This window comes from Maylandia zebra, linkage group LG23 (assembly GCF_041146795.1).
Source record: "Maylandia zebra isolate NMK-2024a linkage group LG23, Mzebra_GT3a, whole genome shotgun sequence".
Classification (NCBI taxonomy): Eukaryota; Metazoa; Chordata; class Actinopteri; order Cichliformes; family Cichlidae; genus Maylandia; species Maylandia zebra.
The window spans coordinates 3870205-3896347 of record NC_135188.1 but is presented as its reverse complement, the minus strand read 5'-3'; the positions used below and the strand labels follow the sequence as shown (position 1 = coordinate 3896347).

Sequence of the window (26143 nt, the reverse complement as noted above, 5' to 3'; positions counted from 1 at the left end):
ACTTTGCTTTATTCTTTTAGCTAAAATTAAAGAATACAAGACAATTTGAAGGCTTATTGCAGTTTGCAAGACAGCCTTCACTCTGAAGTTTTATTTACTGTCTGCCTGGAATATTAAAAATATTGTGCAGGGGGAATGTAAAAATCTTGTAATTGTATCCGAATAGTGAATTCATACCTCTAGTTTGAAATGAAGTTCAAGGCTTCAATTACTTTTAGGGGTAAAGGTCACATTAGGGATTAAGTGAGGGGAAACTGATGTTGTCAGTGAACGGGCTTCACATCTTAAATTGAAGACAATCCAGAAGTACTTTAAAGTACAATATCACCAGGTGCTGGCTTAAAAAAAAACAAAACAAAACAGGAATCTCTGCCTTCAATAGACCCCAAATGAAAATGAGTCAACCTCTCTCATTAAATAGTAAGTCTGTAAATTGGTTCCACAAGTCCATGTGATGTCATTCGCTAAACCCACTTCATACGATTCGGTGTGCTGGTGATCATCTTGAAATTAATTCCAATATGAAGCAAATATCAGGCCTGAAAGGAGGTATTTCTAGGGGCGTGGTTGGCTTAAAAGACATGCCTGGTCTAGAGAGACTGACAAGGCAATTTTGGCATTAAGTACAATGTGTACACATTAGCTATGCACCCCAGTCAGGATCAAGTGGCACTCGTCTGCTCTAGCTCCCTTCCCATATTTGGAACATCCTGGCTCCAACCAGAAGAGATGGTGTGGACCATAAAGCGAATCTCTAGGCCAGGGATGTCGAAGTCATTTTACATTGTGGGCCGCATACAAATCACTTTGATGTGGGTCGGATCAGTGAAACTCTCCTTTCTGTCAGTGTATAGAGGTTAAAATGCATGTTTAATCTTGGAGATATCTTAATATAAGAAAAAGAAGTGCAAATTCAATTGTATGTCTCAGTTTTTCTGCATGATAAAGAAATTCTGTTTGAAGTAAATGAAAAATATCTGTCAGCACAACTCTTTGGGGTAAGAATTGGAAAAAGGAAATGTGTAAAATTACAGAAAAAGATGTGGCTTCTCATTGCCCAGGTGTCTGTTAATTCTAAGGAATGCCCTATTTATTGTTTTAACTGTGGACACTGTAAAAAACTGAAATTTCTATAGGAGAACTTTTCAGTCCTTTAATTGTTAACTATTACTTAATTACTTCAGTGTAGTAAGAATGGCCATGGGAATGTCTTTATCATTAGAAAAAAATTCTAAAAGTTAAGATAAAAGTTAAAAATTTAGGCCCTACTTTACATTTTCCAAAGCTGGGCTGGATTGGAGTGTTTACCAAGCTGATTCTGGTCCCCGGGCTTTATTTTTGACAGCCCTGCACTCAGCTTAAACTCAGCTCCAGTGCGAATGACTGGGTGAAGTCATCACTTGCTTCTTCTATCTCTATATTTTTGTATTTGCAAAATATTGGTCTTTTAATTCTTATCACCATAAGAATGAAAGAGGTAAAGGGTCAGAAACACATCTCATAATTTCTTTCTTTGCCAGCGTTTCTCTACTTTTGCACAACATCAAGTCAGCGAACGTTCAGCCCAGTTTGTGAACTGTTAACGGCCTTGGCATCAGAGATCATTAGCGCTACACACCTAACCATTATTGCCAGCCTGTGTCATTCTGCTCTGTATTTTCATTAAACCCTGTCAATTTCCATACTGATACATTTTCACATCCTGGGATACATTAACACTGCATTACAGCTGCTTTTAAGCAGGCAGTAAAGCAGTGCTCTGCTCATGAACCCGGAGTCTGAAGCAAAAGCTGGGCTTGTTTTGGATGCAAACATGTTGTTGATGGATTCATAAAGTGTCTGATGCAGTTTTACTGAATGTTCACCATCTGTGTCCATCTGTGTTGTGCCCACAGCCCACACTTGTTACCCTGGGTGCCAAGGAAAACTCCAAACCGCTGCTGGTTACATCCTCATATCCTCTCACAGTCATCAGGGGAAGAGTTCAAGCTTTCAGCAGCGGTTTAATGTTACCAATTACACCCAGGTAGTGAGTCATAAGGAGACATGCACCATTTCTATTTTCTAGACCATGTCAAAAAAAGGTAAAACCTTTTTGGTAAAGTGGCTCCAGACAACTTATAACACTGTCTCCAATAGTGGCATTAAGAGCTTGTTTGTGGGGCCAAAGCAGCATGGGTCCACTCAGCGCTACGGATATGAACCCTGATTAATTGCAAATAAATCTTGACAACTTTGCCTACCTCAGGGATCCAATTATGCAGTTTGTTTATGATTCTCTGTCATTTATGTAACCTGCTGTTTCACGGTGTTAGCTCTACTAAATATCACAATACCCACCTCAGTTCATAAATCAACCAGAGGTATGTACATTCTGCGTGGGCCTCAAAATACAAGCAGTGGAGCTCCCCATTGAGACAACCGAATTGAGTTTTATAAATATTAACATGGTTGTCTGCCTGCCTGCCTCCAGGCACTGTAAACATGCAGTAAACACTCGAAAGGGAAAAACTCAGAGATTTAAACATACCAACAGGAATAGATTAATATGAGCACAGAGTACGAAGGTTTTGATAAAAACTTTACTGCTTTGGCCGGCAACCTATGTCCCACTGAAAGCTGAAGAATGTGGCTACAGCCAAGCATAGCTTAGATGGTATGTGTTGTGCACATTTCAGCAACTACACCTACAGCTACTTACCACATGCTGCCAGAGGAATCCCTCTCTCCGAAAGCACTGTATGATCCATCCCGCCGCTTGTAGGTCAGCTGTCTCTGGTAGCCTGGATGAGAAGAGAGTACTGTAAGAAAGGTTGGTTCCTAAGAACACGCAGAAATTATGTACATCTTTTTCAGGTTTGCTGATAAATCTCGAGGTGGATGTATTTTTTTCGTTTTTATCCACCACTGCAGAAATGTGCACAGAATAAAAGTAATGTGCAGGAGAAGCACCACCATGTTAACTAGCCCGTGTGAGCTTGGAAGATCAGGCAGACCAGAATCAACGCAGTGAAACTAAACACGGTATATTAAAAGGTAGCCAAAAAATTCAAATACATTTCAAAAATATAACATTTGTGGTATTCTTGGATCCCTAAAATTCTCTTTTGGCATTGATTTCTGATTCTTCACCCAGCTCTGTGGTGCATAGTGTGCTGCGACTAAATAAATGAAGGAAAACAGAACATTTACTCGGACATGCTCTCGATGTTCTTACATATGCAGTCAAGTGGTTTCACTTGCAACTATGCAATGAAGCAAACTGTGCAAAGATGTTCTGGTGCTTGCCTCCAAGAGGGTGAATCCAGCATAGTTTTCAGGTCTTAAAAAACACAAACGAACAAGAAAAATAGCCCACAATATAATAATTTACCAATATTCAAACATTTGTTGCTGTACCTAAGACAGTAAACACTCGGTAGCTGAATTTCCACTTTGTTTTAGGGTCAGCCCCAGTGTCAAAGGCAAACTCTTGAATTTACATATATGTGCAGGGTGACCTGTCCTTGTGTGGCACAATAATAAAGCCTATTGACATTTATTAAAGTTGAAGTTTTCCTTTTATATCTTTGTGAGGGACAAAGACTAATCTTGATAACTCTGAATAAACCTTTATGTTTCGGGTTACGATTCAAAGTTTTGAATCCCAGCCAGTCCAAGGCTCCGCTGCCAAAAAACTTTTTGTCTGATAAATGAACTCTGTTATTCAAGGTAAACTATATTCTTGTTGATTGCAGACAGCCCAATGATGCATAACTTTAAGAAAACAGCAAACTGTTAGAAATCATTCCTTTCTTTGAGCATGACGCCACTTTGCGCAGCTTCATGCCAGAAAGGATTTGACTTGTTGAAATTCATGACACACTCTTGAAGAACTTAAATAACTTCCTTGTTCCTGTGTTTAAAGCGCTGGTCTCTAACTGGGTTTACATCGGTGGGTATTTGGGAGGGCACAAATGGCAGAATCTGTGGTACTGAAAGTAATCCATATGTTTAAGAATCACCATATTGGTGTTACTGAGTTAACTCAGCATCTCGTTAATATATTATTCATCTTAAATACTCTGATGGCAGCTCAAGCACATTTGGACATGAAAAAATAATTCTAAAGAGACCATCAGAGCTTGTCTAAGCGAGGAGGTCATATTTAACCTACGAGGAAAAGAAAATACTGAATATCTGATCCAAGGAAGCGATTTGTTAGGATTCAGTTTCTTTACCTTGAAGTAAGTAGTCAGTTGCTTCATTTTCAACCTCAGGGCTGAGCTGCCTGGTCTTCTGCAGATACTTCAAAACAAAGACATTGGGGGCAAAGTGGATCATGTTCTGCTCACCACACCCAAAGGGTAGCCTCAAGAGCTTGTCCAGGTTATGCAAAGTTGGCCCCATAACATCACCTGATATTAGAGCAAGATACACAAACACACTTCACTTACTGACACTGCAAAATGTGCTGTATATTAGTTCCATTCGCTTGAGGATTGCATGATCTAAAATAGTTTTTTTTTCAGATGTAAATGACACAATGGTGGAAGTAATAATAGTATATGGAATATATAAGCATCCAACCAGAAAACAGTTTACCAATCATAAATGCAGCAGCTCTTTCTGATCCAGGCACCATGTTTTGTGGGACTCCAAGTGTGAAAGCCTCATTGTGGTTGTCATCAGAGTCTTCCTTCCTCCAAATCTTGAACTCCCCTACTGAGCCCCAGCCTGTAGAAAAGCCTATGTGCCGCACCTGGATGAAAAAAAAAGGTATTTTTACAGAAATGATCTCTAAAGATATTTCCTGGAGTTGGAACAAAGATGTCATAAAAGTGTCAAACCTGTCCTGTGAATTGGCCTGCCCATCGCAGGATGACCGATTCATTGGTTGGATGTAAACCATGGCCCACCTGGAAGGAACGCAGGAATAATTATTTGTAATTATTATTCTGCATTTGCTTGAAATGTTTCATTATTTTTGCCCCATTATAGACGATACCAACAAAAACATTGGCACAGATTAGACCCAAGATAGCTGACAGATAATCTGTTACTGAAACTATGCTCCAAGAACTCAGTTCCCTCCTCACCCCTTTATTGTTTGACTGCATCTGCAGTCTCATAACTCATAACTGGGTTCTCTTGCTACTTAAAGCAAGACACAACATCCATCCAGACGATCAGTAGATGGAAAAGGTCCCAAATCCACAGTGGGCACTGCCTGGATGGTACCCATTCAAACTGAATAAAATAAGGGATTTCCACTAGTGTGTTACAAAGCAGGTGCCCTCCTGTCACTGGTACATATAGAGGTACAAAGTGAAAATTCTTAGCCATGGCTTTGACTTCTCTCATAGCATATATATATATAAAAACCCATATGAACATGCTAACAGTGTTAAAGATTTTAATTTTTATGGGATAGGTTTGTGAACCTACTGGTACAGTTCCTTTCCAGCTGGTCCTTCTTCCAGCTGTTGGTGATGCCATTGTGATTCATGCACCTCCCACAGATAATCCCAAAAACAAACACTCACACAGACCCATGCAGAGCACACTTGCTCTCCCGTATAAGAGTTTAATTTCATAATCACATTACACCATAAGACCATGAAACTCATCCATTTCCCAACGCTATTGGTGTTGTAGAAAATAAATGTATTCCCAAAGTACTTTGGGAAGTAATACGCGGCTTTTTAATTTCTGCCTTTGGTGAATGGTGCAAGTCTAATTAATGCTGTGGCTGGAGCCGGGAAGTGGTGTGCCAGCCATTCACTGCCATGCAAGTCCTTGGCCATGGATCATCGACTGCCCTCAGTGTCCCCTGTTAAGTGTGAGTTCACCCAGAGGCACACCAGTAAAAACGACGCCAGCTCTCCTAACACACAGACCCCATGGCCTGCCGCACTTCTTTTTGTGTCAGAGCATCCGAGCACAACCTCGAAGCAAATCTGCCGTACATTTGGAAGTGTTACATCTATGATTCCTTTCTCTTCTTACCTGTACCACACCTCCCTTCCAACTGATCCAAAAGCTGCGGAACTCATCCCAAGACAGGATCCCTGGCGTAGGGACGCTGACAAGAGGCTCGCCCATTTTGCCAGCGGAAATCCAGGAACGAGTGTTCTGCCTGCCCCCGAGTACGATCTCCAGCATCTCTACGCTGTCGTGGGGACTGGCAGAGAGGGCAAAATGGGCATCGTTGTGTGTCTTTACTGCCACCAGGAACTGGTTCATCCTGCTTGGCTTTTTCACATACTGATACTCATATTTGTTGGGGGTAGAAATATGAATCCTCTCTGAGAAATGAAATGCAAAATAAACTTGAACTTTGTAAAGTTTATTCTCATTATGCTATATCAATTAAAAATGATTTACACTGACCATTTGGACAGAAGAAAACACTGTAGGTGTATTCTCTGGGCAGGCCTTCTGGCTGTAAACAGGGTGGCAGCAAGAGAAAAGATGCAGAAAAACATTACAGAAATACACAAAACAAACAATAAAAAAGTAGTTCTTTCTTATTAAAAGATTAAAGGATTAAAAAAAAACATTAAAGGAAAATCTCAGCTTTCTTACCTCAACCAGGACAGTCCTACGGACATAGTCCTGGCCTTGGATCATGTCGTTACTTATTTTGCCTATCTGGAATCCATCTGAGCAGCAGCCTGGTTCACTAAAGGCAATGGCACGAGCTGTGTACAGAACAAAAGTCAGCTTAAGATTTTGTTTTTCTTGACACCATATGCAGCTTCAGAGACAGTGGCTTGAGCAGTTGCTCTTCTTTAGCCAGGGAAATGAGGCATAGTGAGCCTGTTCCCATCTGTACTTCTGTAAGTCTATTTGGGATACTTTTTTTTTTCTAATTACCTTAATTAGTTTCTTAGTGAGATGATCAGCAGTCAAATAAATATGTTTTGCAAAATTTCCAGACATCAAAATACATTAGACAAGACAAGCATATCTGTAAAAGGATTCCCAGTTCTTTTGCTGGGGAGCCCACTGGAAATGTGGCCCTGTGCCAATTGTGTCTCTTTGTGTGTGTGTAGTGAGAAGGAAACACAAGGGGCTAGTGGACTAGGAGTGGGGCCATGGGGGGCCCATTGGCCGCCAGTGACCTGCAAACTCATCAACATGCCACTGAGTGTCACAGTGCAGCTCTGGTTACTCCCCCACTGCTGGCCTGCTTTGTTTTCACATGCGCTCCGGAGGGGACTATTTGTAACCTGGGTGGGTGACCAGATCACACACACGGCTCCTTGGCCAGCAAAGCTTTCCTCAGTCATAGGCTCGCCCTTTTGTGTGGAATCACACTGAGTGGACCAAAGTCCTGGTGAAAGCTTGCTGTTGCTTGTAAGTGCCACGCCACTAAAGAATGCAAATAAGGCCATTTCCATGAGTCAGCACAAATCAATCTTGTAACATTCACATTAGCATCAAAACCTTGCATCATTCTTTTTTTCTAAAGAATGGCTGATCTAGAGAATGGGAACTTTATGGCATTGTCAGGTCTGTGCTTTTATAGTACTGGTAACACAATCACCATCCATGAGCATGCACTGCTGCACAGATGCTTCTCCACAGTTGGAAGAAGTGAAAAATTGCCCTCTGACTTTGCCCTGTGGCTCACATATACGTGTCCCAACAAAATAATTATGGCTTCCTAATTAAAACATTTCTGCCACTTTATCAACGTAGTACTAGAAATAAAATAATAAGCGAGTTTTATGAATTTGACTGAGCTCTGTGGATACCTGTGATGTTAACTGATCCCAGCTCAGTGAACGACAATACAATATTTGTAGGAGCAGCCTCTCCAGGAGCAACACACTTCTTCCTGGTGAGATAAAGCTTTCCAGGATGGCCAACAAACTTGATGCCCTCTGGAACCGACACTTTTAAATGAACCTGCGAGTGGAGAGGAGAAGAAGAGACAAATCAGAGAAAAGCGATCTCCTCTGATAGCCTTTAATGACATCATATCTGTTAGGCACGCCCCTCCCTCATATAGCGTGCTTCATCAAAGCTCTGAAAGCAAGGGCGAATTTTTTAAATCACACTGTGAATTTTCCATGCTGACTGACTCATGCTTCTCAAACTCCCTGAAGGATTAAGTTCCACTCATCGTCCAATTTTCACAGGGCTCAGTAATGCAGAAGGATCTTTTAACTGTTCTTTATCCGCATGCCACAAGTCATAAATAACTGAGCAGAAAATATAGGAATCACATGTTGCTGGGGTGGACATCAAAGGATGGGCTATTCTGGTTTGCATATTCACCTAACATGACATCAGGGCAGCACACGCACAGGCCATTTAACAGGCTCATCTGCAAACATCATGATGTCATCCGTATGGCGTGCAGGATGGACCCATTTAAGGCCAGGACAGAGCTTAGAAGGCTCTTCGGAGTAAGTGCTGAAACAAACATACTAGGCTAATCTCTTCATGGTCACATTACAAACCTATACTTACTACCGAAGAAGTTATTTCAGTTGAAAATATTTGTTCTGCATGTGTATATAATATCGAACCAGTTCTGATACATGCAGAAATAATAATTTAAAGAAATAGATCAACACAGTTATTTGCATCTTATATTTTAATATTTCCTACCTGGATAATCCTCTGTGATTTATGGCATGTGCCATTTTTAGTGCAGAGCTATGAACAAAATGAAGGACTGGACAAATTCCAAGACGTATCCGGTCTGAACCACAAGCTCTGCATAAAGATCCGCTGGAACGAGGTGTTCTAAGGGGTCCTGAAGTGGTTTGAGAACTCATTTGTGTGTTGGCTGGTTTCATCCCGTTCCAAGATTCCCAAATCTCTATGACTATGGATTTTATCAGCTTATTGTTGACCTACTTCTGTCTAACAACTAAACGGAGCACCTACTTTATGCCTCATTTGACTGACAAACCTGCAGTTTCTTTTTTGATGATCCTTCTCTCTTTTCCTCTTAGAAACCTTTTTCTTAACCAAATCTGGGGTCTGATCATAGTGAGAGTTGTGAGCAGTCTGTCTGTCTGCCTACGTCTTTTATTTAACTATCAAATTCAGATTACTGAGATATTTGCCTAGTGTGGTCTTTTAATTTTTCGGGCGCTACATTATGGGTTGCTCTTCTTCACTTTAATACAATTTTAATGTCATTTTTACTTATACGCAACACATTCTCACTCCCAAAGCGTAACATTTGACGCTAGGTGACAAATCGTCGGTATATTACGCTTCCGGGCACCCAACACGTCTCTATATTACGAGATCGGAAAAATTAGGAAACAGGAGAACCGTTTGGAATGAATCTACACATGTACGTTTATTTTACTTAAATCGCTTTGGAAAACACTATCTAACGTCATTAAAGTGGTGGTTAAGGTTAGGGATGAGGTTATGGTTAGGGCTGGAATACATGGCTGGAACGTCTATTACCACGGGACCGTCGTTCTACTGGATTTCATCCACAACCCAGCACGCAGCATAAGAATGCTGAAGGTCACCTTTCGCGCCGGGCGTGTTCCTATTTAACACCTTGGGACGTGACAAATCGTCGGTATATTACGCCTCAGGAGTGAGAATGGTCTGTTATACAGCACCAAATCACAGTTGTCTTAAGGTGCTTTATATTGTAAGTTAAAGACCCTACGATAATAGCGAGAAAAGCCAACGAGTCCATGTAAAGAAGCACTTGGCGACAGTGGGAAGGAAAAACTGCCTTTAAATAGGAAGAGACGTCTCAGTGACGTCATTGTGGTTCCTAACTTGATGTTCTAATAGACTCTTAGCAAGTTTAGATGGAGTCATTTTAGGATTAGTGTTAAAACTAACTGTCAAGAGTTTGCATAACATGTCATACAAACCTATAATTAGTGAAAATGTATTAAAAAATATGTTCTGCGATGGTTTACAAGTCATAAATGATTAAAAAGCACAGATGTGACATGTCCTGTCTTAAAGAATATGATGTCAAGATTGGACTTGAAGGCAGTTGCTAGGAACTAATGTCAGAGACCTGTCCATCTGCCACATTAAGAAAACATCTTACCGCAGAGCAGGTAGGCAGGTAGTTGTAGACGGTGAGGGGAACTTTGGTCTGCTCCCCTCTGATTAAGCTGTAGGGCAGCGTAAAGTCCACAAAGAAGCGCTTGAAGGTGCGAAGCTCTGCTCTCGTTCCTAACGCCAACCCCTTCTGCTCGGACAGGGAAACAACTTCTGCCACCCATGTGGTGATTGAATCCGGCGCATCCAGGTGCAGTTCAGCTTCCCCAGTTTCAGAGCTGTTACGTGGAGATACAACAGTGGAATAAAATAATTCGAGCATATTTTCTTTTTAAGACAAGCTATTAAAATTCATCAACTACAAGGAAGAGCTTGATCAAAGGCTGGAGATTACTTTAATGTTAGCACCTGTGTCAACACCAACATCTGCACCAATATAACTACAGCAAACACTCTAAAATGGACGGTTTCAAGGGACGGTCAGGTGTTGACCCAATCTGTTTCTTTGAAAGAAATGAGCTGGAGTCATTATTGGCAGCGCTCACTGGATGTTGGTCTTGGCAAACTGCAAGAGGGCACAATAAACTTCAAAAACTGCATGTACAGCCTTCCTTTTGATCAAAGCCGTCCAAAATCCATTTTAATATACTTTTAAGGAAAAATCAGAGCTCTGCACTTCACAGGAAATTAGTGAGAGCTGAAGTCCCATCCAAGGGAATCAAGCATATGGAAATCTATGGGCAATTCATTTATATTGGCTAAACATGAATGGAAGGAGCTCTTGAGAAAGTAAGAGTCTGTTCCAAGATTGAATGAGGCATTTCACACCCAGTGGGAGAAGTGGCGGATGCTGCTGCATGATGGAAGATCGGCCGTCTGGCATACAGCACCGCCTCGCACCTTTCCTCTCACAAATTTCTTCCAAGAGTCTGTCATGTTCACGTTTTCCTTTCCAGTACTCACCAATCTTTTTTCTTCCAGCTCTACTCTCGCCTTTCTTCTTCTACCTATATTCTGCTTTTCACATATTTCTCACCTCCTTTTTGCTCTCTGTAAATATTTTTCCTGTATCTTTTTCACGCTATCATTTTTTTTCCACATTTGCTCCTCTCTTTTCCATTTCTCTATTCTCTCAAGCACTAAATCACATAAAAGGATAGACAATCTGTTGCACCTGATATATCTAGCCAGAGGCAAGTAACGCAGACACACAGACACGCTCACACAAGACAAATATTATTTAAAGATTTAAATACCTGACGTTGAGGCAGTGCCACACCCAAGTCTCTGGGAAAAATGTACGCCTCCGCCTCTCTACTCTACAGCCAAAACACAAGAAGACATCAGTGAAAAAGCTTTAGCTAATAAAATAACAACATAATGGAAAAATATACTATTTAAAATTCCACAATGATAAGTCACATCATGTGTTTGAAGTTCGGCACTAAAATGAAAAGTATTTGTAGCACAGGGGAATGCAGGCCTAACATGTGAAATCAAACAAAGAGGGCGATCTTGATGTAATTATTATTCTGTTATGGGTTTGCGTTCAGATTCCTTGTTTTCGGTAAAGTACATGCCCATATTACAGTGTGTGGTCCAGTGAAGGATTACAGTTAATCTTCTTCAACAATAATAACCACTTTTTTCCCTCTGACATTAAAGAGGGTGGAGTAATACATACAAGTACACAAATTTAATGGTTTAAAAGAACCTCCAAAACAGACAAGGATCATCTGTTTTTATCAGTTAATGAGCCAACATACACAAAAACAACTGAATAACCTTGACTATGACATGACACCACACCCAGGTGGCTCACAGTTTGGCTTTTAATACCAATAGAGTATGGTATTTGATAAGCTAGTTTCCTATAATTCATGTTTTTAAAATTTATAATGTCCTGTGTAAAAGTCTTGATCCACCCCTCATTCCTTTATATCTTGCCAGAAAACTGCCAAATTTCAATTTATGTGCAAAACACATTATTTAATGTGTTTTGCACAAATGCAATTATTTGTATAGTTCTAACAAATAAATCTCTTGAATGAGCTTTCTTCTGATTTCTCTAAGTATTTTTCAGGAAGAGTTCTCCAGGCTTCTTAAAGGAAATTCAAAGCTCTTCTTTGGATGTTATTTGAATAACGCTGCAGCCAATCAGATACTTTCCAGCTGCACTGCATGGCAGATCAAAATCTGATGGTAGTTTTTGACAGAGCCTCTACCGTACTTTACAGAGGGCTGTAGACACTCACTGCTGCACCTCTCTCCTGACCTCCTCCATACATACTGACAACAATTTGAACAAAAAATGCCAATTTTGGATTCATCACTCCATGAGACCTGTTGCCAATGGTTTTTAGTCCAGTTCTTTGGCAAACCTCAGCCTTTTCCCCTGTTTCCCTTCCTTTACAATGGCTTCTTTGACAGCCACCCTTTAACAGAGATAAATTCTGATGAACAGCGGGCAGTAGTGAACAGCAGATGGATCAGTTGAAGGGCCAGATTAATCTCTTAGGTCCTGTGTCAGGTCTTTGTTGGATTTGTCCAATTTCCTCATTTTTTAAGGACACGCTAGTTTTTGGCTACAGCTCTTTAGGAATCACCTCAATGGTGCAAAAACGCTGACAAATAGAGATTTTTGGAGATTCAACTAAAAAAATGAAGAAATGATTTAATTTTGCAGCGGGCTGCTAGTAACAAAGTGTCTAACGATACAATTTAAAATGCTTTTTTTGCTAAGTTGCCCATTATGTGTAGACACAAGACTGGTTCATCCCTTGAGTTAGGGGCCCTTTTTATGTTTGAATGATTCAACAGAGTTAAGCGTCACATAGACAATCATTTCCATGAAAAATGGTCATGGTCATGAAAATGAATGCAAAAGCAGCCAGTGCCTAAAGAGAAACTTTAAAAGTCCTTCAAAAAGCCTGGAGAACTATTTCTCAAAACCACTTTAAAAAAATGAAAAGTAAAATATAAAGAAACGTCGGCTGGTACAAGAAGAACTTTCACGCCATTTGTGAAAACGTTGAATAATACAATTTGCACATTTTTAGGTATGAGATCATTAGAGTTTGCTGATGCCCAGTGGACAGCCTTGGACACCTATAAAGAACATCCTGTACCTGTTTGTGGGGCGGGAGGGCATAGCAGCCACCAAGGTAGAGGTGTGCGGTTGAAAGGCAGGAACAGCTTCATCTGTGTACATGCCCCCACTCTGCCGATGGTTTAAACTCACCATATCTGTCATCACAACCAGTCCCGTTTCCTGTATTAAATATAGAGAGAAGTAAACATCTGCACGCACTAGTACGATTACCTTTTAACCCAGTGACAGCACTAGCTGAGCTCTTTCACTAAGTGTATGTTCTCACTGTAAAAGCAAAGCGCGCGTCCTTAGTGATGTCCCAGTGCCATGGGAACACAGAGGACCGCCTCCGTCTTTTTGCCGTCAGCCCAGGCCACCAGAAGTGTCCGTCATCTTTAGGAATGTTGAAAGCGTCTGAAACATCAAACTCTGCCAGCTCTTTAAACACCTGCAGAGTGAAAAACATATTTATATAAAGTTACAGTAAAAGTAAAGTTATTTACAAAAATACAGCAGGTAACATCTTAAAAACTACGATCTAAGAAAGTAATTTAAACCAGCTCTCTAAATCTATACTATAAAGCGATTTTAAGTTACAGAACGCTTTAATCGATTGTTTATTAAAGTGTAATATCGCCATAATCTATAAATATGACCAACCTTTTCAGGACTCAGCTGAAAGTCGGGCTTCAGCAGGTAAAGACTCTTATCTACAGTGGCCACGCAAACACAGGATCCCCTCTGAGCCCGAACGCGCAGGGTCACCGAGTCCCCCGGCATGGACTCATTGGTCGACATAGAAATAGATACCTGCAATCCAAAACATGACACATAAGTGCATTCTGCATAAACAAGGTGCATTTAACACATTTCCGCTCCACAGAATTGTGAATTTGTAAGACTGTACGGTTATAAGTTTACTGAAAAGGTTCACAGAAATGTCTTCAAATTGGTCACTTGAACATAAAACTTGAACCAGAAGACTGAATGTTTCCCTCATGAAAGAGAAAAATCTGAAATATCTATCAAAATGTCAATATCAAATATCAAACTGTCAGGTCAAAAACTAAATAATTTCAGCACTAGCTGGCAGATCCTCAGTGGCATTCGGAATAATATCAGTCTGAGAATTCTAAGCAGCAAACTTTGGAAAGCTCTGACTGAGAGTGGAAAACTACAGCCTTTGAAAGAGGGAGGGATGGCCAGAGTCAGCTTTCACAAATCAGAACTATTTCTCACCAGCACAAAATCACAAATTAACACCGTTAATCGGTTCCGCTGCCCTCCTTTCACCATTCTGTAACCTGTCATCCTCTCCTGTCATGACCCCACCTATCTGCCTGCGGCCTGTGCGGCCGCTGTCTCATCCTGCCCTCACAACCCCCTCCTCCGGCACACATACGCACAACACACACACACACTTAGTGTTGTAAGGGCATACCAGAGAGCTGTAAATACTTCAGGGAGTTAACTCCACCTAATGCAGGCAGGAACTGGGGATCTCTCCCAAGCCAACACAGCTGTTTGTTTACAGACATTACACTGTGGTGTAATGGTTGGTGCATGGATACTTAGGCTCAGCTCCAAGGTGTATACAGAGAGTGCACCCTTTTCTCCGGGTTTTAATAAATCGCTATTTTAGCAGCAAAAAAACCCCCAAACAAAACATGAAAAGACAAACTTAATTTTGTATATCCAAAAACACTGGTGTTTTCGTAACAAGCATATGCAACAGTACCAACTGCAGTACTTTTCTCTGGATAAATTAAGTTATAATAGTTCTGTTTCCAAACCTGGTTCTCAAACTCGGGCTTGACAGGGATTTGCAGACTGTCTGTGACACCCTCACCGTTTTCCCTCACATAGTAGACCAGCAGACGGCTGAGTGGTGCCATGCTGTGACTAACAGGAAAACGTAGGTAGGACACACATCTGTCCATCTCAGTCTGGGAGGAAGAGCCTGCAACATCTGGCAGAGTGACAGGGTGACAGTGCTTTCTCCAAAACTATCTGGCATTCTGATGTCAAAGACCACTACGATTGAGAAGCTTGGACACTGATTTCCCAAGCACTACAACAATGAAAGAAAAAAAAAGCTGATTCATCAAAGGATTATTCTGTGAAACTTTAGCTCTTAAAATTACCTGGATGACAGTGAAGTTAGAGTTGTAATAAGAAGAAATGAGTACCAGAAGCAGAAGGAGGCAGGTGGGTGCTGTGAATGTTCTTGTCAAAGGTGACTGTGGCCCTTTTTCCTCTGTGGGAGGCTGTCAGGTTGGCTGCCTGTTGGCCTGATAGGACAATGTTTCCCCTGGATGCTACCTCGTAATGCAGGGTGAAGTTACAGGGACAAGTGGATTTGAGAGCCACTTCTGCCTCTTGTCCAACCTATACATGCAGACAGATATAAATATACTTCACAATCTGATGTTTTGAAACATGTTTAAATCATCCAAAGTTAAGCAAGAAACTCATACCACCGAAAAAGGTCACACCTACCTTGAGCGGGGTGCTGGGACTTTGGATCTGGATGTGACACCTGCTAGGAGAGTACCAACTACTGATAGAAAGGTAGCTGGGCAAGTACTGGTTTCCAACTGTCCTGTCCTCAATGGATATCACCTTGGTCTTTGTCAAGAAAATGCAATTAAGATTAGCTTCAAATTACTTCTTGCATCACTCTGTTTATATTACGTGACAATAGGAAGTTCTGACCTCAAGCCAGACATACTGAGCAGCTGCCGGGATGGAAGGGATCTCAAAGGTGGCCTGACCGTCCTTGGAGATTAGCTCGCTGGTATAGACGTTGTCCTTCGGGGTCAGCTCTGCTTTAACGCGCACCTTTACCCCTTCAGCAGGGCTCCCATCAGGATAGGTGACCTCGATCTACAAAGCAGAGGGAAAACGACTGAGTGTGCAAATGCAGACTCATTTGTGAATCAGTAATGTACATGGCTGCATACAGGCTTAATTTAGCTTTAGCATCTAACTGACTAGCAGTTAAAGTCATACTTTATTTAAAAAGCACAACAAATAAATATACTCTGAGCTCTTCTCAAAGCAAATCCCAGTGAGATGAAGATCCAAGCTGATTCGTATTTCTCTTCTCTTTTTTTCCCCACGGTGCCAATAACTTTTTTGTGGGCTCTCACCTTCCCTTTGTAAGGCAGACCAGGCTTGAACTGTTTGCGTGTATCCTTAGAGTACTTGATGTCAATGAGCTGTTTATGGACTGGTGTGGAATCATCAAATGTGGCTTGCTTGCTTCCATCTACACTGGTCACAGAAGCCCAAATGCTAACAGTCCCTCTGAAGTGATCAGCCACATCCAAGGGCATCATGTCTTTGACGCACAGACTGAAATTTGCAGAGCCTTTGATCTGACAGCAGAAAAGATGTAATCAGGTACAGCAGGACATGTATAATTTTGGTGTCAGGGTTTGGAGCTTAACCTCTTAGATAATAACAATGATTTACAGTGTATGCATAAAACAGTAGCACTTTGAAGGAACTCTGAAGACAAAACAACAATCAATCAACAACCCTGTTTCCATATCAGCTTGGAAGTCTCTAATACATTCACAAAGCATGTAGAATAGGGATTAAATAAACTAACCTCCATAGTTTTTATGACAGGATGGCCCATCTCATGGCGGTAGTAGCCGACCCCATTCACCGTCATATTTACTGTCAACTTCCCAGTTACGGGTTTCCCAAAGGTATATCTGCATAAGAGTGACATGCCAGAGTGTAAAATTGATGTTCTTTTTTGTTGTATTGTAAATAAACATTACAATAATAAAAAACATTTATAACCTATTATCAGAGATGGACATGTAATCTGATTACTTTTTTCAAGTAACGAGTAAAGTAAGGGATTACTATTGCAAAAACGGTAATTAGATTACCGTTACTTTCCCGTAGGAACGCTGCGTTACTGCGTTACTAAAACCATGATTTTTTTGCGAGAATGTCTCATGACAGTGACGTAAGCGAGTGCGACGTTTGTGACAACAGCTGTGTGCAGATCAACAATGGATCATATATCGAGTGCAGAGAGAGTATGAGCGTGCAGCGTTTGAAGCGTGGAAGTACTGACCTTACTTTGAAATTGATTCCATAAAAAGTGACAAAAACATTAGTGTCCGCTGTGCGTGGGAAGAAAACTTCTTTTTACACCGAAAAAAAACCCTAAACAAGCACCGAGTGCGCAACGACGTAATGGGAAACTCACAGAGAAACTCGCGGATTCTTCACCTGACCGCTGCGGCACACCTGCACCAGGGCAAACCTCCGCCTACCCTGCTCCTGCTTTACAGGTGAAAATAGAGCAACAGGACCGCTAGTCTTTGATTTTATTTATTTTCTGCTGTGTTTTACTTGCATCTATTTGAAAGACTGAGTGTAAACACAAAAAATATTTTTATTTTATGTGCTGGAATGTGCAGAAAATAGGTTTAAATGTTAAACTAATTTCTTCCAGTCAGAGAATGGTGCATATAATTTAATTTTTGCTTGATGCATAAAGTTAAAAGATCAAAACTGATAAAACAAGTTTAAAAAAAAAGAGACTTTTCCATTTGATTACATTTTGTATGATGGATTATGCAGAAAAAGTAGAATTGGGCTGAGAGATCTATTGCTTTATCACCTCTTCAGGTTGTAAATCGTTTTTTTAAAAAGTAACTAAGTAATTAATTACTTTTGAAAATAAGTAATCAGTAAAGTAACGGGATTACTTTTTGGGGGAAGTAATCAGTAATTAGTTACTGATTACTTTTTTCAAGTAACTTGACCAACACTGCTTACCACTGAGTAAGTTCCCTTCATTCTTTCAAAACTGCTCTGACTTGTGGGGGCATGGAAACAATACCTGCTGGGATTTCATGTGATGTATAGCACCGGGACAATGGCAGTGGGCTCTGTGGACCAGGGTTGTTCTAGTGCACCCCATGGCTGCTCTGTCATGCTGGTAGTTAAGTTTAGAGATCAGGTGAACGCTTTGTGCGCTTTAATGTGTCCTTTAAGCTGATCCTGTGCAGTTTTTGATATGTGGCATATGAGAGCACACCCCCTAAAGGAGGAGGCTACTACCATGGGAAGATGTCCCATTTTGCAAGAATGTTTAGCAGGCGCTGTGTGTCAAAGTCCGCACGTAAGTACCCACCGTTTCTCAGAAGAGTGCTGCACTGGAATGAGATTATGACTTCACCATAGTCAATGGTTTTTATGCTGTGGCTGATTAGTGTAAACAAAGAAACAAAGAAAACACTCCACAAGTCCAGGTTAAAGTCTTGTTCCACTTTCGTACAGCGCTGAATATTTAGTGACTTACCTGGCCCTGACTGTGGCCTGCTCACATAAGTTCAGATCACGGATGTAGCGCGGTGGATCAATCACCAACTCAAATTTGGGCGCCACTGAAAGAGAGGCAGCACAATATTTTTTTTTTGAACTTTTTCTTGTGTTATATCTTATACATCAATAGCCTTGCTGTTTATTTGTAATATATTATTTGACAACTACACACATTTTAGTAGAGTAAAACAGTAAATATGCTTTTAACACAACTTGAAATAAAAAGACAGGCATTTAAAACAGCCTACAATGTTAAAAAAAAACATACACACACACACTCATTACAGTGCTCTCAATAAACAATGGCAGGTGTGCGACAGTGTGTAGGTCCTCACCATATTTCTGCACTTCAAACGACTTGTTATAGGTGTGGCCCTGCACCTCCACGAAGACAAACCAATCTCCCAACACAGGCTGGTCAGACAGAGGAAAGCTCATGTTCACCACCCCTACAGGACGCAAAAATCTAATTAACACATTTAATTCCTGTGTCCTTGATAGTGATTAACCAAACTGTAGCAATCATATATCACCGTTCTTCAATTATGAGTCCAGAAAAGTAGTGTTTTAATTCAATCCCCCAGAGCAACCTAGCAATGAAATGTAAACGTGCAGCTTACACAAAGATGATGTAAAAATACTGCAAATGATGCGGCTCACCACAGCAGACAGAATTAAGCCCTCTCCACTGCACCATCCTGGATCCTCGTGGATCCTGGAAGATCAAAGCAGGATGTCACAAACCAATGTTAAGATTCCTTTACTTCACATACCGAAACAAAAATGCGGTACAAGTTTAGTTGCTCAGTGAATGTTGTTATCACACAATAGAAAAAGTCATAAATAGTTTTATTATTGCTGAACAGTCCCCTCACTGAACTTGACCCAGATATCTGGGTTCTGATATATTTTCCAAAATACTTTTAAAACGCTTTCCAAAAATAACATATACTGTAGTCTATAACTGAGGAAGAAAAATGCATCTGTGTGCTTGTTGCTACTGTTAACTCATGTATAAGCTTTTCTTCGCTTCCCATGAAGTCTTTGCTTGGTGTTTTCCAAATATTTCCTAAGATCTGGAAAGATGAATGAAGATCCAATGTGAGCTAGGTTTGCTAATACAGGGATTATAGTGTGTTGTAGATGTACAGATACAAAAAGACAAAGGAGAAGAGAAGAGAAGAGAAGAGAAGAAAAGAGGTTCCTTTCATGTTGTTTATCCTTGTACTGGTCCAAAGAGCACCCTGTTATCTAGGTGAGCTGCCCTGACTTCTGCTCTGTAATCTCCAAGCAGGCTGGGAACTAAAATTGCCACTGTCCCATCCCGGACGTGGCTCTGCCAACCCTGGGTGGTCCTGTCAGCCTGCACTCACCAAAATATATGCCTCAATCTGCAAAAAAAAAAAAGAACAAAAGAGAGAAACACAAGAAAAAGTTGCAATAAAGTTGCTTAAAAAAAAGTACAAATCCTGTGTTTTATCTCTATGCTTCATCCCATTCATTTCGATTTCAACAATTTTCTGTCTGTACAATTAAGTATTGCCCTTTTACCTGCAATGTACCTTTATAGCTGCAAACATCAATAAGCTGTCTGTGTGCACAGTTGCACAGAATTTTTGGAGTCATTGCTAACATTCCAAGAGAAATGAGTCTAGCTTGGCTACAGTAAATAGGCAACTGTACATTTTCTTGCACACAGTGCAAAGTTTCTCCTCTTAACTCCACCAATTAAAAGGTGGAAAAGTATGCCTGTAGTAAACACTCGGTCATAAATCAAAGTCTGTCTGTCAACTCTGTCGTAAAAACACAGGTTTTGCTAATAACCCAACCCATTTTTATTAAAGATTATCATTCAATGGGTTTACTGTTTATTGTGAATCTGCTGAAGAAGCACGACAAATTGCTTTAATATTTGTCTGAATATGAGATCAATTCGGAATTACCTTCTCGTTTACTGGCCTCAAGTCAGGGTCAACTGTGTAAACGTTGATGAGAACTAAAGACAAAAAAAGAAATGCAATAATCTTAAAATAAGTCTTTCGTGTTTCTAATCAGAAAAATCTGCACGCACATGAAAATCTTGATACTTCTAAAGAAAACAACCCCAGCTGTCTGAAGTCATTTGATGGGTTGAAATCCTTAATTATGCAATCAGCAGCTATGTCTACAACATTTGTACAGCTCAAATGCAGCATCAACATGCCTGCATCCCCTGACTTATTTCCACTAACTGGCATTACTCTGTGATTAACTGATTAACTACCAGGTGCACTATGAGGGAACCTTTATGTTTGGGTTTGTAGATGGGTTTGTCAGTCTGGATGAACACAGCTGTGCCCTTGCTCTCCACGGTGACGGTGGTGTAGTTGTGGAAAATGTAACCTCCTTCCGCGAGGTGACGGTTCCCCCAGACCTTCAGGTGGGCCTGGCCTCTCAGCCCCGAGGGAACCTGGTGGCGTATACACACATCCATAAACGCATACAAAAGCAAAGTCAGCGGGAACTGAAAACGTAAATTAGGACTGAAGTGTTTACTCGAGGCTGAATTATTTGCCGTGATTTATTCAATTTCATTTTCTAGAGAACAAAAGCTCCAGAATAACAAAAACAGATTTAAAAAAAAAAAAAAAAAAGCAGAGAAGACGTCAGCCTCCAACAGAGTACGCTTCACGCGACAGTATTTTACGAGAATGAGGGTAGAGGTTATGAGAAGGGAAGGGAGAGAGAGAGACAGAGGCAAAGAATCTCTAAAAGTCGTGCATACTAGATTGATCTATTCCAGCCTTCGGGGGCGGCGGACCATACATGCACGTCAACAGCTGTTGCATATTATATCGAGGCTGTTACCTTATTCCCAATGAATGAGCAGAGACAGATGTTGCATTACAAATAATGTTAGTGTTGATTTGCATGTTGCTTGAGGAATGTGCACACAGCGGACAGGGGGCTCTCACTACTGTGCAGCTGTCACCGCTGCTGAGAAAATAAAAGCGCACTTAGTGGCACACAAAGTTCGACTCACCTTTAGTTTGATGGCGCCTTTGTCTAAAAGGAGAAAAAGTGAGATTTAAAGTAAGATTTTTTCCCCCCACAGGCTCTGCCATACACACTCGATTAGACCACTGACTGCACCTCAGATTTAAGTGCAAATAGATAGAGGAATAAATTGACTTTGAATGGGTTTTGTTGGGTTACAACCACTCTTTTAGAGGTTTCTATTAACGATGTGCTTGATGATCAAGTCCCTGAGACTCAACACATTAATAAGCTATTCGCTAAAATGGGGAAAAACTGGATTTCTGTAGTTAAAGGATGTGCAAAGTTTTTGAAACCAAAGCCAATGAAACAATTTGTCCAGACTTTGATATTGTCTCATCTTGATTATTGCCCAACATTACGTGGCACAAAGAAGTAGATTAAGAAGTAGCAAGTGGTAGAAAACAGAGCAGCACATGCTGTCCTTTGTTGTGTGTACAGAACAAACATTGTAACAATGCACAAATGCCTCATGCTTTTGTTACAAACACTCCAATGATTTTGTTTGAAAATGAATGACAAATTATTCTACCAAACACGCCACAGAGAGATTTTATAACTCACAGCAAGAACCAGTTCAATCAGTAGAGCAGTTTTCTATTGGTCTGTTATGGAATAGAATTCATTGCCAATGTAGCAGAACTAGTGTGCACGTACGAATAGTATGTCATCAGTGCCTAGCTTGATGCGGAACACCATTTGTGTTGTGAGGAGCTGTTTGATTGTTTGCATGTGTGGTTCGTTTTGTTTTTGTTAAGATGCTGTACGGCTTTGAGTAATCAGTTACAGTCAAAGTGTAGAGATCTGTGACCCCAGGAAGAATAGCTGCTGTGCTGCTACAGCTAATAGGGATCTTAATAAACCAAGCTAAACTAAACCTCAGTTTCTCACAGATCTGTAAAGTGATCAATAAAATGCATGCTTCTAACATGCTTTAACTGTAAGCGCTGTGGTTAAGTCAGTTCAGTTGCTGTTCCAGCTGCAACCTGTCTCCTCTAAGCAGAGTCAGCACCATCTATCTATGCTGTCAAACAAATCACACAGTGTGTACATTAAGTGGCCGATGAGCTGGACTGAACTGATGCCTGCAGTCACAGATAATCTATATAAAAGCCAAAGCTTGTCTTGTAGCAGAGGCTCACACCGTCTGTGTGTGTGTGTTCTTTAATCTATGTGTATATTTTGCCTGCCTGCATCCTTTGAAAACAGTGACATAAAGGGGGTATCTTTTAGCTTGCCTAACTTGTCAGTGCATGCTTTGTTTCCAAACGTAACCCACTGTGCCAGTGTAACTTTAGCTTAAAGAATTTGTTCTCACCGAGCACTGAGCCATGGCTGTGGGCAACCGTCTGTCCCTTCACCGACAGCTGCACCTGGACGCGGGTTTCTGCTTTCGCGTTAAAGATGGTTACGCTCACGCTCTCCTCGACGCCTGCTCGAAAGACAGAGGGTGCAGCGACCAAGTAACCCCTGAGAGAAGAGCAGGAGGGCAGAGAGAGGGAAAGAGTTTAAAGGAAGGAGGGAGCAAGGGGGTAAAGTGAGGTGAGATGACAGTAGGGGGAGAATACAGGTGATGGCAAGGGAGGCAAAAGGAGATTGGAGACCAGGTGTAAATACACATTTTTTTCTGTCTCGCTTCATCTTTTTCACTTCCATGCACGCACAAGGTTAATTGCAGTTTTCACCAGGGATGCAGTGCCTGACGACCACTGAGCTTGTTGCTTTAATGTTTTCTTTGGGTGGTCCGGCACCCTCTGACAGAACCTCGACATCTGTTTGGAAAAATAGTGGCTGAGATTCCTCACAGTCACTCTGACATTTAATTGAGGGAAGGGGACCTGTCACTGAGGTCACAGAGCAAAGGTCATTCTTTGATGCTTATTAAGAGTCTAGGGTGTGTGTGTGTGTGTGTGTGTGTGTGTGTGTGTGTGTGGGGGGGGGGGGGGGGGGGTTCAATTTAAGTTTTATTTTGAAAGAACATGCCTTCTGGCACAAAGGGGCTACTTCTCTCAGGTAACAAAGGTAGAATAATAGGTGCTCTTGTTAGCATGCTCCAGTATGACTCAATCACCAGAGTGTGTGGAGCAAGTTCACTGAAGTGTCCACCAAATGTTGAGCTGTGTTTGAGACTCAGTCAGTTTAATTATTTTTGACCATGTGATGACCGAGGCTGATACAGTAACGCAAGTGTAAATATCTTCCTGTTAGTCTAACTCATTGCTTGCTCACCCCAGCCTTGCAGCTTTTTTCGACTGGGCCAACTCACCCCTTAACAACTTAACTGAAGATCACACAAATTAGAGGTGAGCAAATCCTTGAGCACAAGCCCAGTTGCATGCATGAGAGAAGGATCAGGTGGTTGGCATTACAGCACAATGGCATTACAGCTAGAGGCAACTGCAGTTCCTGAGAGAGAGAAAAAGTCATGAGAAAATCCCCTGGAAAATAAGGCTTTCGGGAGAATGAGGATAATAAGAGGAAATTGACTCTGTGCGTTTGATCTACAGTGAGTTTAACCAGCTCTTGGATGAGCTGGGATCAGGTGGTGGAGACCGTGCTTATTTCAGTCACATGGCTCCATTTACTCAAGTTCTAATTGTTTTTGCTCAACTTTTGTCCTGTGGGAGTTAAGAGCCTGCTCTCATGTGTAGGTGAAGCTTTTAAGAGTCACATGGTTTCATGTTTTGCTCATTGCTTAAACTTCTAAGCTAACTTGTTTAAAGCTTCACAAAAAGATCTGCTTTAGCTTGAGTTTGATAGTAACCCCTCCTCTCTTCCTGGAAGAATTGCTACAACCATCGGCGTAACTTTGTGCTGATCTCTGTCTAAATAAATAAATCTGGGTAAATTCCCAGATGATTAGACATGCAACTATTTTGCTGGTAATACCTGAAATGAGTAAAGAAAATCAACATCCTATTTATGCAAGATAATTCATAATTTTATTGGGGGGAGGAGGGGGGGGGGGGGTATATTGGTTGGGTCTGATTATTGGGGGGAGGGGGGGGGGGGTCATAACCCCCCTAACCCCCCTGGAAATTACGCCCCTGGCTACAACTAGTTGGTCTGTTATCTCCCAAGGTCACAATTAACCCCTCAAGCACCTGACTGATAGAATCCGTCCTGGGTCTGGGTTAAACAAAACAACAATGAAAGACACACAGGAGTGCATCTATTCATATTTGGCAAGTTATGGGCTATCATTGACCTAATGCATCACTCTGTGTGACAACCTCACAGGTTAGTAACACAATTAATGAAAGTATGACAACAATACATTAGTGGCAGTGTGGTTGGGACAGTAATAACATTAAATTGTGGCTTATTCACAAAAAGGTTTTAATCTGACTGATCCGTACAATGAAATGCACTCAGTTTAAATAAAACTATTTTTAAAGATAATTTTTAAAAGTTTTTCAATGAACAATCACAGTCTATCCATACTTAAAGCACCGGGAAATGCTTGTAGTAGAGCACACAGCAGCTCAAAGACACCACATGTAACACAGGCTACTTACTGTCTTTCTTGTGGAGAACTTGTGCTCACGGTGCAGATGTACAAAATCCACGAAAGCCTCAAAGCTGTCAGAGACAACCGTAACATTTTGGCTCCAGAGCCCAGGATACTTCAGGATACAGTCTTTACCGTCTGAATGAGACTGGCTCTGAAAGCCCTGATTAAATGTTAAATGAAATTTAATCCCAGCCCTCACGGTCTATCTATTTATCCATTGAGATCGGTAGGAGAGAAAGGTGTGCAGAGCTCCGTTGAGAACCAAAGATCAACTTAATGAATTCATCTGTCTTCGCCAAATCCAGGTCCAAGCAAATCGTGCCTTTTTTTTTTTTCGTCTTTTAGAGCCCGGAGTATACGAGCAGTCCTCACCCATGTGCCTTCACCCGCCCCGGCTTCGCTCTCTCATATTTCAGCATTACAATTTGTAAGTGTCCTCCCACTTCAGCGCGGAGAAATGTCACCGTTACGATTTGTTTGACATCTAAAATCCGCGCAGCTCTCGCTGTCCCGGTTGTTCCTGGTGATCTCAAGTCGGATGGTCTTTTTTTCCGCTCCTACAGCATCGCGTTGAGAGGCTTCAGACGGCGCTTCTTTCGCTTTGATACCTTCTCTTCTCTGCAGAGAGCATGAATGAGACCAGCTTAAGAAACAGTAGCAACGTGTCCTTTTAGCCACTAAAAACTATCTGCACGTTTTTAGCTCAGCCAAAAAGTCAGAATATATCAAATCTGCAGCTACTCTGTTTTGTTATGAAACACAACAGAAATGCCAAGCGGTGTGAATGACACAATTCAATTACTGAAGGCATGATTATAACAGTTTTACTCACTTAAATTTGCACTTTTGGAGTTCATTGATGCCCTGATAAGATATCTGCTGCCCTCTAGTGGCACTTAGGTTTAGATGCAGTCGTGAAGTCTACATACACTCATGAATGTCATGGTTATTTTGGTCTTTTATTTACTTTTTCGAACTGCTGTTTGTCCAGGGTGGAATGATTGTACAGTATACATGTTTTTAGTAAAGTTCATTTAAATTGGTTTCCTGGTAAGGCGTTTAAGCGTATCCTAGCTTCCAGAAGCTTAATGTTAGCCTTCTTTATTCGTTTTCAAATAAATTTTGATCTGTTCGGGATCATTGTCCTGTTGGAT

The 26143-nt window shown here is 41.1% G+C and overlaps 1 protein-coding gene across 1 annotated transcript in view; it reads right to left on the bottom strand.

Annotated features, from left to right (window-relative positions):
• The window catches only part of cpamd8 (C3 and PZP like alpha-2-macroglobulin domain containing 8), a 45005-nt gene extending 19413 nt beyond the window's left edge, over positions 1-25592 (bottom strand). The window contains exons 1-28 of the mRNA XM_004555006.5: positions 24994-25592; positions 22794-22945; positions 21462-21484; positions 20723-20888; positions 20383-20435; positions 19813-19830; positions 19100-19154; positions 18775-18888; positions 18417-18501; positions 16698-16806; positions 16234-16461; positions 15797-15967; positions 15581-15709; positions 15271-15469; positions 14875-15050; positions 13742-13891; positions 13368-13529; positions 13119-13261; positions 11247-11309; positions 10037-10268; positions 7743-7896; positions 6568-6683; positions 6373-6424; positions 5989-6287; positions 4830-4898; positions 4585-4741; positions 4221-4397; positions 2702-2783 (exon numbers count right to left, since the gene is read on the bottom strand). Coding sequence (XP_004555063.3) covers positions 2702-2783; positions 4221-4397; positions 4585-4741; positions 4830-4898; positions 5989-6287; positions 6373-6424; positions 6568-6683; positions 7743-7896; positions 10037-10268; positions 11247-11309; positions 13119-13261; positions 13368-13529; positions 13742-13891; positions 14875-15050; positions 15271-15469; positions 15581-15709; positions 15797-15967; positions 16234-16461; positions 16698-16806; positions 18417-18501; positions 18775-18888; positions 19100-19154; positions 19813-19830; positions 20383-20435; positions 20723-20888; positions 21462-21484; positions 22794-22945; positions 24994-25079 — 3620 coding nt within the window. The 5' untranslated portion in view covers positions 25080-25592. The remainder of the gene's footprint in view (positions 1-2701; positions 2784-4220; positions 4398-4584; positions 4742-4829; positions 4899-5988; positions 6288-6372; positions 6425-6567; positions 6684-7742; positions 7897-10036; positions 10269-11246; positions 11310-13118; positions 13262-13367; positions 13530-13741; positions 13892-14874; positions 15051-15270; positions 15470-15580; positions 15710-15796; positions 15968-16233; positions 16462-16697; positions 16807-18416; positions 18502-18774; positions 18889-19099; positions 19155-19812; positions 19831-20382; positions 20436-20722; positions 20889-21461; positions 21485-22793; positions 22946-24993) is intronic.
• Between the last annotated feature and the right edge of the window lie 551 nt (positions 25593-26143).